The following is an 11,936-nucleotide window of genomic DNA, read 5'->3' on the forward strand; positions in this document are numbered from 1 at the left end:
TTAGAATTCAAACAAATACATGTTGAATTTTTGATGACATGTCTTGTGGAATAGTAATTGGATGATCTTGTTTCTATCGCTGTTTCAGGTCTGATCATTGATGCCTTTGGTGAATTGAGAGATCAGCTGGAGCAGGTCAAAGAGGACATGGAGGTAAGATTTCCTTAAATCTCATGGGCTGTGTGCACGAGACCATCTTTTACAGTAGTCAAAGGTCGAAGTAATTAAAAATTAGAGAAATTATAAAATGGACATTGAGTTGGTGTGAGAAGATGCTTGTTGTGCAGACCATAAAACAGGGAAAATGGTATGAAGCCTGCTGTTTGTTTTATAGTTGTATAGTTTTTTATTGATTTTTTAATGTTATCTTTCGTTTCTTTTTCTTTCAGTAGTTTTATCCACTCAATTCACTTCTGGTATATGATTAGGAATACAAATTTGAGGGGTTCCAATGAATTTTATTGTTCATTTGATTTGTAAATTTTCAATTCCTTATGTTTTATGTTGGGTTAGTAATTTGCCACACTCAATTCATCTTATTTATCCACAGACCAAGTGTTTCATATGTAGCATTGGGAGGGAGTATTTTGATAAGCTTCCTCATGGATTTGAGCTACACACATCTAAGGAGCATGATCTCTCCAATTACATGTAAGTATTGGCAGTTATCACAGTGTGTGCTTCAACGTTCTCGCTACCACGGGTCACGGTTGGCGGGCACCGCCAACCCTGAAAATTTTCAGAGCAAATCCGCCAACCGTGAACTTCCCCGACAACTGTAAAACAGGCCTAGATCTACACAAAAAAATGAATAATATATTTAAAAAAAAAACAATCTGCTTTTCAGATCCTAAAATAAACTTGTCGATTATTTCGTCACAGATTTCTTCCCAGGATTTCTTTGACTCGCTACTAATCTGTATACGATACGACCTCGGCTCGAGGCCCGTAGGAAGCGCGAAGACGTTTACCTCGATTTGCGTATCGCATTGCTCACATTATTTACGGTACCGGTACGTCTTTAAAATGGTAGTAAATACCGGTACGCTAAAAAATAAAGTGAGGGGAGAGGGGTACCGTGGGTTACTGGGTTGGGCAATGTAATTTAGATGCTACGAATTTCAGTTGATATTGTCACTTATTTTGTCAAAAGTAAAGTGTCTCAAAAATAACATAAAAATTCGATCGAAACTTAGTTTCATCTCGTCCCAGTCCCCAGCCTTGTATAGCTACATCTACATGAATTCATTGAATGCATTTCTGATGACACTGCCGTAGAGCGAATTGAGAAAATTATTAAAAGATCACGTTAATAATGTCCAACTCATTTACTTACAGCAAAATGATTTATTCACATTTATATTCCGATTTTACTCCATAATTTCCAAAGTCTTGATCTCTACATCGATCTTTTGAAAGTGTTGATTAATTTTGCGACGGTGTGTCTACCAAGTTCTGTGTCACTGCACTCGCGCTCGCCACGGCCACATAAATACAAATCGCTCATGGCATCAAAATCCTTGATCCGCGTCTTCCAAAATTAGATGGGATCCAAAACTGATTTAATTTGAATGTTTTTTTTTTTTTTTCAGATATTCATTGAATCTGTTATAATTTTCATAAGTAATAATCCTTATTAATATTATTCACACTTTTTATCATATTACCATTTATTTTTTATGTGAGTTATACGTAGTGTATTTTCATTTGTATTGTTCTTTATTACTCTTTGCCTGCCAATTAAATAATGAACGGTCCTGAGAAATGTTTTTAGTCATCACAGTGAATCACTAGCGTACCTACAGGGGGGCGGCAGACTGCCCCCCCCCCCAACCCCCCCCCCCCCCCCCCCCCGTCCCCTGACGAGTCATAACTGATCCCTGGCCGCTCCTTTGTTTTTTCTGGTACGAAATCCTTTATTTGTGGTTGAAAACCTTTTTTTGCTTGTCAATTTTTTTGGCGGACGAATTTGCCCCCCCCCCCCCCCCTGTGGAAAATCCTAGGTACGCCACTGCAGTGAATGCTTCATGAATTTGTTGTACAATTGCTTAACAACTCCCGGTAACAACTACGATTTAAAATAAAATATTATTTGAAATTAATTTGTGTAAATGATAAAGAGAATAATGGGAGGTGGTCGTGGGCAATGTAAATGAAACCGATGGGATTTTTGTGACTTTGTGGGGGAGGGGATTGGCGAAAAGAAGTCAATGTTCGGAGCGAATGAAATTAATATTCATTTAAGGATGTGTCTTCTGTGATTGTGGCTGCATAATCTTTATAAAGTGGAATTGACAATTCATTCACAGATATTCATTTCAGGGGCCGCGGAAACAGGGGGGGGGGGCTGGGTGGGTTTCAGCCCCTTCCCCCTCCCCCCACTTTTTTTCCCAAAACCGTGTACAAAAACATAAAGTGGACCACCTGATTGTGTTTTTTGCATGGTCAGCCCCCCCCCCCCCCCTTTCAAGACCTTTCCGCGGCCCCTGCATTTCAAGTACGAATTATTGAAGTTGATATATATGTGTGAACGTTTTTAATAGAGGATTATGTATTTCGTTTGTTCACGCCCACATGAGTTGCTAGTATAATTTGAATATCGTTGGATGAATTTTTCAATTTCACTCATGTCTTTATATGTTTTATATCGGAATTGTGTTTCATATTGAGTTATCTGGGTTATCTTTACAACTTCGTTAGCCTAATTAGGCCTACTGCGAGTGGATATTTATGAAAAGAATTGGAATGTGAACGAGACGCCCCAAAGCCGATGCCACGTGAGCTAATTAGTATTCACTTTCTGGGTTGAGCCAATCATTGTGCTTGAAAACGGGTTTCCCCCAAATTCCCGCCCTTGGAATGTACGTGTGCCATGTGCGTGACCTGTTTACCTGTTGTTTGAATGCGAATCAGCTGGTTTCGTGACCTCAAATATTCTTCATGTTGTTTACGCTGGATGGGGGCTTTAAAATTAAGAAGATCTTTCTGACTTTTTTTGTCATTTTTAATAATCTGTTCGTGAATTTCTGTAACTTAAAAACTGATGCAATTTATTGAATCACGTACCTCGATCTTCCCACTCATGGTGCAAGAAAATATTTTTGAAATTCAAAATCGCCAAAATATACATTTAAAGAAAGGTTATTCAGCCGTCATCATCAGTAGTAGTATAGACATGTCTATAAATATGCATTCGCTTCGAATATTGACTTCTTCACCATGCAATCCCGCACACGTACGATTAACATCCCCTTGTCATTGTCCACGCCACGACCCCTCCCCTTTTGCTCAGTCTCTCCCTTCGACCATCCTAGCTACAACCCCTCCCCCCCCCTTCCTCTCTTTCAAACACGCTGTATTTGTAGGCCTACATAGTACATTATTTAAAAATAGAAATCTGCTTTCCTGTCAATTAAACTTTACTTTCAAAACATTTTAAATCGCAATTAATTATAATAAGAACAAAATCGTAATATTAATGTATTATTAATGACTAAAAATATTTCTCCCACTAGTGATGGGCACATTCATTATTTTATAGGTGAGTGTAGAACAATACAAATGAACATAGCAATAATTGACAGTGATAAACGAATCTTGATTGGATATTATTAGTATAAGCATCATCAACAGAAGTCTTATGAGGGTTATAGTTTCATCGAGTATCTGAAAATAAAACAAACATGCAAATTATATAAGTTGGAGACCCCGTCTCATGAATAACGATGTCCATTATTTGGAAGACTCGGACGTTTTCTTCCGAGGCTTCCAAATAAAGTCGGAACAATCTTTGGATTTAGCAAGGGCGTGGTGCGGCGCGGCGCAAGCTCAAAGGGCTACGCATGCGATCCGTAGATGAAGTCGGTCATTGACACACATTCACAAAATTAATCGCACTTTCTGAGGACGTAGCGATCTAGACATTGGAAAGTATGGAGTACATTTATCGATGTTATCGATGTGGTTAAATCTTTAAACTGTAAGTATAAAATGAGATTGAATTTAAATCATTTCTTTGCCTTTTTTCATCAGTACTTGCCTTTCTGCTTCAATCGCAATTCACGCAACCGTTACGGCTGTGTGGCCGCGCCGGAGCATTAAATAGACATAAAAGTGGTGCATTTAGCAGCAATCTAAGCTCGTCGATATTGATGTTTTCGATAGCTACCGCGCTCCGCGCGGGAGGGGGGACACCCCCCTCCTGAACCCTCCTCTCGTGCGTGCTTCGCACGCACCGAGGCCGCTGCGCGGCTTGCGTCACTTCGCGCCGCCAAGCGTCAGAATGAACCTGGCGAGAACATTGGTGTGCTTGTAGAGTAGATATGTGCACTGTACAAATATCTTGTGTTGCTATGTCGTTATTGATACTTTTTACAATAATCACATGAATGTGTACAAAAAGTCCAAACACAAAACATTTTAAGACAAAAGTGGAAAAAAAAATTACCTGTACAGGGAAAGCTTATAAAAACACAATGCAATATATAGATATATGTGTATCCATATGATGCAGTAACATCGTCAGTGTTACTATGATCATATTTAGCTAATTAGTGATGATACTACCCTGGCATACAAAAACATTTGAATAGCTGCGATTATTGGATATCCATGTAGTCTACAGGTTTTTCTAGTAATTCTCGGTGGAGAGGCTTTGGATTATGATAAATTTTGATACATTGTCAAGAAATATGATTTTCCTTAATTGTTTTCATCTATGTAGGTTCTTCCTAATGTACCTCATTAACAAGCCAGAGACAGAGCATACTGGCCAGGTATGTACATAAACTTGATATATTTCTCCTGTGGTATTGATGATGATAGTGAATTTCATATAATTTATGCATGTTATGTCATGCTGGAAGAGTGAAAATCACCACAGAATTTTCTTAAATTATATCTCCTGATGCTCAAAATAAGTCATGAAGACTGTTTTGAACTTTGGACTGTTCATACAGTTTATATTTTCATATTTATGGTTATTTTTATTATTATGTTCAGTGTAAATGAAATTGTTATTGTATTGTGTCCTTTTATCTTGTGGCAAATAATCTCTTTACTACCCCTGTTCTCTTCTCATTTCATTATTTCTTTTCTATCTGCTCTTCTCTCTCTCTCTCTTCTCTTTATTACTCTTTTTTTTGCACACACACTCACTCTTCAAATTTCCTTAATCCTGTCTCATGAATACCACTCTATATTCTTTTTCTTACTCACCTTTTGTCTCATCTGTTCCTCATTATACTTCACGAATCCTTTACATTCATATATTATTCACCCTTTCCCTTTGTTTCTTTGTATATCCTCCACTCCCCTGGTGCATATCAATTCTTCTCCCTTTCCCCTTCTCCATCTCACTTCTCCTCTTTTTCTCTCTCTCTCTATTTCTCACTCTTTTACTTTCTCCAACAGGAGTCCTATGTATGGCAGCTTTATCAGCAGAGATGCTGGGATTTCTTTCCTGTCGGTGATTGCTTCCGCAAGCAGTACGATGACGAGCAAGCATGATGAGGAGCAGGACAATGACCCCTATGATTACTAAGTCCAAAGATGTCAAAGGTTATCGAGGCCAGGATGTACCCAGGAAATAGAATACCTCCTGGTAACTGCTTAGCTTGTTAAATGCCGAGTCCAATCAATATCTTGGTCCTTACTGTATTGGATTGAGATTTTGGGTTCATGTGTAAAGAAAAGAAGATGTGAATTTAAATCTCCCAAACATGTCTATTCACTGGAAGGTTCATTTACTACTAAGTTACTATTCAATTACAGTTTCCATAGTAGCATTGTTTTTTAGCCAATCAAAAGCAACCATTATTATGTACTTAACTCACTGAACATAGTTTGATGTCAGTACATACACATTTTCTGTAGACCCTAGCCATTGTTATCTCTGGCATAGGACTCAGTGGGTTAATAGCATCTTAAGTGAATGGGGACCATATGGACCTAATTCCAGAGGAGCAAAATTACTCAATTCTCGCTACCCCAAATAGGAACAAAAATCTCATAATGCGCGAGACGAGATAATTTTCACTCCGTTGGGTCGTCATCACCACTTCCGGTTCAGAGTCATGCTCGCGCGAGGTTCGTGATACTGAGTTTTCCACCACGCTGAAATCGATGCCAATCAGCGTAATATGTACAGATTATAATATTTATTTAATTTGGTCAGTTTTGATTCCATTTGAATTATGAATAAAAATAAAAAATGTATTTCACGTGAAAATAATTTTTATTCATGTTTTTATTAGGTTATAAAAAATTAAAAAAGAAATGAATATCTTAAAATTTTGCATTAAATTACGGTCGTATTCGACTAGACGCTAAATATATACAGCATTCATTCCATTCAATTTTTCGACGACCACAAAATGGATAAAAAATCAGTTTCGGAACTTAAAAAAAATCTTAACTGACAGAGGAATACCGTGTAATGAAAAGCGTCGGGCAGAATTAGTGACTTTAGCAGAAAAGGCTGTTAAACTGTATCGTGAAAGAGAGGGTTGTGATCACGAACTTTCCGAGCGAAAGCTACGTTGTGTTGTTGTGCATGACGACACTGTTGATCTGAATGGCAAAACAGTGCATTGGACTTCCGAACAGGAAGTTGTAATACCGAAAAAGCTATCCCATAATGCAATGCACGTTACAGGGATTTTCCCGGATCTCGATGAAATCGCTATTTGGGGTAGCGAGAATTGATACTGTCTTTTGACTGGCTTTGGTTGTTCCTGTTACCTACATGAAAACTAGGAGGTCCCCTTAAATAGCAAATTTCAGGAGTTGATTGGCTATTAAAGCAGATTCCAGATAGCATTCACCCTGCCAGTGTAATTGCTAGGAGTCAAACTTTTCCTGATGGAATATATCCCAAAGAATCGTGGTTATGGTGGCATTCAGTTATCATAACAAGACAACATCAGATTTGAACTGTGATTGGTCAACAGCAAATTTCTCAAATGCCAGTGTTTGGGTTATTAACACCAGCCAACTGCATCACCCTACTTCAGACAAGGCTGGTGTAAGGTTAACGTTTATTTCATTTTGAGCTTTTTAAAGTGCAATTAATAATCATTTTCTAAAGCCAAGTTGCAGCTCAGTAAATCTGCCTATTTTTTGTTCCCTAACCACCATACTTGAAATCACATTAGATGTTAATTTTCTGCAGTTTTGTAAATAGCCTTTTGGATGCACTTTTTAGATTTTTTGATTGATTAAGAGATCAAATATATTTGTTCTTTTGCTCACATGATAACTTTTCTCTTAGATAGCTGTGTGATAAGTTATGTTTCTTTATCTTTGGGGGAGGAATGAAAATGCAAACTATTTCTGGGTTTTTTCTGGATTTGGTTATGTTTTTCTTTCCTTTGATTATCACAAACTATTTGTTAAAGTGTATAAAAATTTCCGGACTTGAAAATATAAAGAGTTTCTTGAGAAATTATGTGGTGTGTAACTATAAGTCCATTAATGAAGGAACATAAAAACATGACAATGTTTGATATTTTGGATATTCCGTAGCTGGAACACATATTAAGACCATGAAAGAAACACAAGAATTGAGTCAAAATTGTTAACAGCTCAGCAGTGGCCAATGTGCTGGAAGTTGGATCTGATTAAAATGGACCTGCATTATATATTTAAAATATAATAATCATGACATGTATTTTTTTTTCTATTGGGTGCAAAAATTGTGCATAAATTGATGCACTGGTCAATCTAACAAACCAGCTTTAAGGACGTTCCACAGTTATGTTTGTGCGCATTATGATCTGCGCATAGTTTACACTCTGCGCGCTGACGTCACAATGGATGAACAGGTGATTAATTAGCTGCGGGTATGAGCTGATTTTTCTCATCTTCTGCACTTTAACTGCAGATCCGATGCGTTATTTCATGAAGATAAAAAATTGAATTATTCCATGGACCATTCTAAAAAATATTCTCTACAATTTCAAAATACTTTACTCTGCAGTGCTGCCAAGAATCACGAATATTACCCCGAGTTTGAATAAATGGTAGAGTGGTTTTGATTTTTTATTCACATATATACTAAGCGTTCGGCGCATTTTTGGTGTTTTAAAAAGCACATTTGCTCTAATAAAAATGGGGATAGTTTAAAAACAAGCACATGAACCCCTATTTTTTAATGTTTGTACCTCTTAGGTATACATTCCTCTACAACTCTGCAAATTTTGGTGAAAATGACATGGATTTTTAATAAAGTGCAGCATTTATTGTACGTTTGTAGTTTGTTACTGAAATTTTACATTTTTTAGATTGGGATTTTGTTATCTTTTACGCCATTTTTAAGAACTGACAGTGCTGTTAAACTTAAAATTGCAAACAAATAGCACTATAAATAGATTCTCCATTCTAAGGATACAATTATTAACTCTCTTGCAAAATTTGATGACTTTTTCATGTATTTTGACTGAGTAATAGAGGTTTAAACTCATTGTAGTAATCTTGGGCGGTCTAAAAATGCCAAATTCTTTTGAATGCGCAATTCTTAAAAACATCAATTTGGGTGAACTTCGAAGCTCTATAGCAAAAAATCAAGCACATGGACCTATGTTAACTTTTGCATATTTCGAATATTAAGGTTCTAAAGTATCTATGTGCACAGTTTGGTGAAAATGACATGGATTTCACTTTAACTGTGGAACGTCCTTAAATGGAAATTGAAAACTTCCCATAGCAGTAACTCTTATTTCATAATATGAATTCAGCCTAACTCTTTACAGTACTTTGAAGCCCCATCATGATATTCTTCTTATTAGTTTGGATTGATCACTTCATTGTAATTTTTTTTGTTTAGGAATCAATGTCTATTTGTACACTTTATATCTACATGTAGAGATGATTCCTAAAATTTGTAATCTATATTTAATTTTCAAAATTTTGATTTTGCCAGTTAGTTTATTACTTGCATGTGTGTGATTGAGGGTCAGATATATGTTTCTTTTTATAACAAATAAATTTACTCCTCCATTTTGTTCAAAAAAAGGGTTCAATAAACAAAATTATGTGTAATTTCCTTTTTTTTTTTTTATTACTGCAATATGATGAAACAAATAAGTGTGATATCATGTTTATCAAGTTTAACTTGAAATCGAGTGAAATTCAGACACTCACATCTTTGGAATATTTTTCATGTACAAGCCTTCTGGGACATGTTGAATTAGAATCCAATCTTTTTTTCTAAATATGGTGCAGAATGATTACATCTACTTGGTGTATATCATTATATGTTTTTTTCTTCTTCTAGATCGCTTTGAGTGTCAATGTCTTCTTTAGCCTAGAAACATACAGTAGACAAACTTCAGAGTTAAAGCTCGAAAAGGGCAGTGCTGCACCAGCCCGAGTTTGCTCAATCTCAAGATTTTAGCCTGGTCGGCCCTCATCACGAGTAATCTTGAGATTAAAAAACCCCGTCTCCACTATCACAAGAAGAGCGAGGCATCGATGTATTATGGTCTGAATTAGTGGGATAATTCCTAAAATAGCGCCCTATTTTGCAAATAATCCCAAGTTGACTTGGGATTGCAATCTCGAGATTAATCCAGCGAACTAGCTCGATAATTGCATCTCCATTACAAATAATCTTGAGATTGTTCGGAATGGGATAATTTGCCGGATCAGAAAAAGTGCGCTAATTTGAAAACTCTGGCTGGGGCAGACGTCCCTCAATAATTCTCTATTCTTGAAGTGGAACTTTCATATTTGCGTGCTTATTTAATTACTGTACTAAGATACCACAGCAATATATCACAACTCACTGTGACTGGTTTATCAAAAGAAGTTATAATTGTATTTCTTGCTTTGTTTTATGTGCAATGTATTTTAGGCAGATTGTAGAGATATTTTTCAACAGTTTCTTTTTGATGAAGTAAATGACTCTGATCATGGAGAGTTTAATATTTTGCTTCATGATAATAGTTCTTGTAGACCCATTAATGTTAAATAAAATGGAGATCTCATTTGAGGTAAAATGTATGAACTTGATGTAACTTATTGCAATTCGAAAGCAATGAATGTGTTGTGATCTGCCTTTACCATGACAAAAAAAACATATCTGATTGATGAATATGATTACACAGAACTTGATATCATGCAAATTTAATATGTTTTGGAGATATGAAATGTTTTATCAATAATTTATTTCTATAACAAGAGTTTAGCTATATCTTCACATTTATTGCAATTTAATGCTGGTTTGATTTTTTTAATGTCTTGATTTAATTTATATGACATCAAAGATTTTCCTGGTTATGCATCATGTAATGGTATTTAGATCTATTGTTTGTGTCTGTATGTTTGTGTATTTATTATGACTTTTTGAATCTTTTGTGCTTCTTGATATTTAATCAGACGATTAAAATAATTTGTCATAAGTGTTTGCTTCAGTTTTGTCTGTGATTGAATTGAAAATATGAATGAAATCCAAAGTTGAAAGGCGCCAGTTAATGTATCTAAATGGGTAATTCTATTTGTATGCTACTCACACTGGTGACATGTTCTAGTAAATACCCCAAAACAATTCTAAAGTGGGACTGAATTTCCTATAACCCCATTCAGATTATGCCAAATAATAAACTTTACATTCAGAATGCTCATTTACAAAATAAAAATCTACAAAGATCAGACTTCAATGTATTAAATAGGATTCATAGAACTGATGATAGAATTGATTTAGCACCCCAAACATGTTAATGAAGAGCATGTTTAACTTGTAAGCATAGCTTTATTAAATTTTACCTAATTTTACCAAAGAAAAGAGGGTACATATTGCCCCTTTTCTGTCACCCCTCAATCCCAGCCGCACTTATCCACACCTGTTTCAACCTAAAGTTCATCATGGTGAAGTTGGATTTGATGATGGTTGAAAATGAAGATAATTATGCTAATGGTGATGGTGGTGGTGATGATGATGATGATAATGGTGGTGGTGGTGGTGGTGGTGGTGGTGGTGGTGGTGGAGGTGGAGTTGGTGGTGGTGATGGTGGTTGTGGTGATGGTGGTGGCGGTGGTGATGGTGGTGGTGGTGATGGTGGTGGTGATGGTGGTGATGGTGGTGGTGATAATGATGGGAATGGTGATGGTGGAGATGATGGGATTAGTGATGATAATGGCGAAGATGTTGATAACAATCTTATTAATGATTGATTTATTTATTCATTATTTTATTTCCATGTAATTTTTTTAAGATCTACAAATAGATGGTTTAAATAAAAATTAATAAAACGGCTGCTGTTTTTTACTCCCGTATGGCCGCCGTAGAGCAAATGTGACTGAGGTATTAGAGGGTTCTGTTTCTGAAATGATAGACTAGGATTCTTTAGTGTTAAACATGCCGCATTCCAAGAATCTAATCCATAAGGTATATGGGGTAAAATGAAAGAAATGATCATGATATTCGTTCACACAGAGGGAATCGGGCCATGCAGTAATAAATTTATAATATCAACAAAGTATTCTGTCATTATTTTGTTTATGAAATAACACTTCTACTACGAAAATTGGTGTTTACTTTCCTCAATCATTTCACTCTCTTACATCTAAGTTATTTGATAAGGCTTCTTTCTTATTTTCTTCACTTCCCTTTCCTTTAATTTCCATTTTCCCTCTCCGTTGGGACATTTTGACCCACTTATCTCCAAATTTTCTTATGTGTTTTATAAGGAAAATTTGTATTTTCGGTAAGTTGAATGCCTCTCATCATTCACATAAAATTTGAACCATTTCGATAAATTCCTTTCAAATTATTCATTAATCTCAGAATAACTTTTTGTAAGTTATAATGGGCTCTTCCATCATTATTATAGGATATTTGCCCAAAATATTATTTTTCATCCATCTCAAATTAAGGTAAACCTGTACATATCTAAAACTTTAGGGCTCAAAATGTCTTTTTCATTAGAATCTGAAGC

At 35.9% G+C, this 11,936-nt stretch overlaps 1 protein-coding gene across 1 annotated transcript in view; it reads left to right on the forward strand.

The window, feature by feature from the left end:
• Positions 1–10,398, forward strand: part of LOC129265468 (ryanodine receptor-like) — a 30,142-nt gene extending 19,744 nt beyond the window's left edge. The window contains exons 16-19 of the mRNA XM_064101375.1: positions 89–153; positions 551–651; positions 4,724–4,775; positions 5,413–10,398. Of these exons, the coding sequence (XP_063957445.1) occupies positions 89–153; positions 551–651; positions 4,724–4,775; positions 5,413–5,508 (314 nt within the window). The 3' untranslated portion in view covers positions 5,509–10,398. The remainder of the gene's footprint in view (positions 1–88; positions 154–550; positions 652–4,723; positions 4,776–5,412) is intronic.
• Positions 10,399–11,936: the final 1,538 nt, after the last annotated feature.

The sequence above is a fragment of the Lytechinus pictus genome, chromosome 7 (assembly GCF_037042905.1).
Source record: "Lytechinus pictus isolate F3 Inbred chromosome 7, Lp3.0, whole genome shotgun sequence".
Taxonomy (NCBI): Eukaryota; Metazoa; Echinodermata; class Echinoidea; order Temnopleuroida; family Toxopneustidae; genus Lytechinus; species Lytechinus pictus.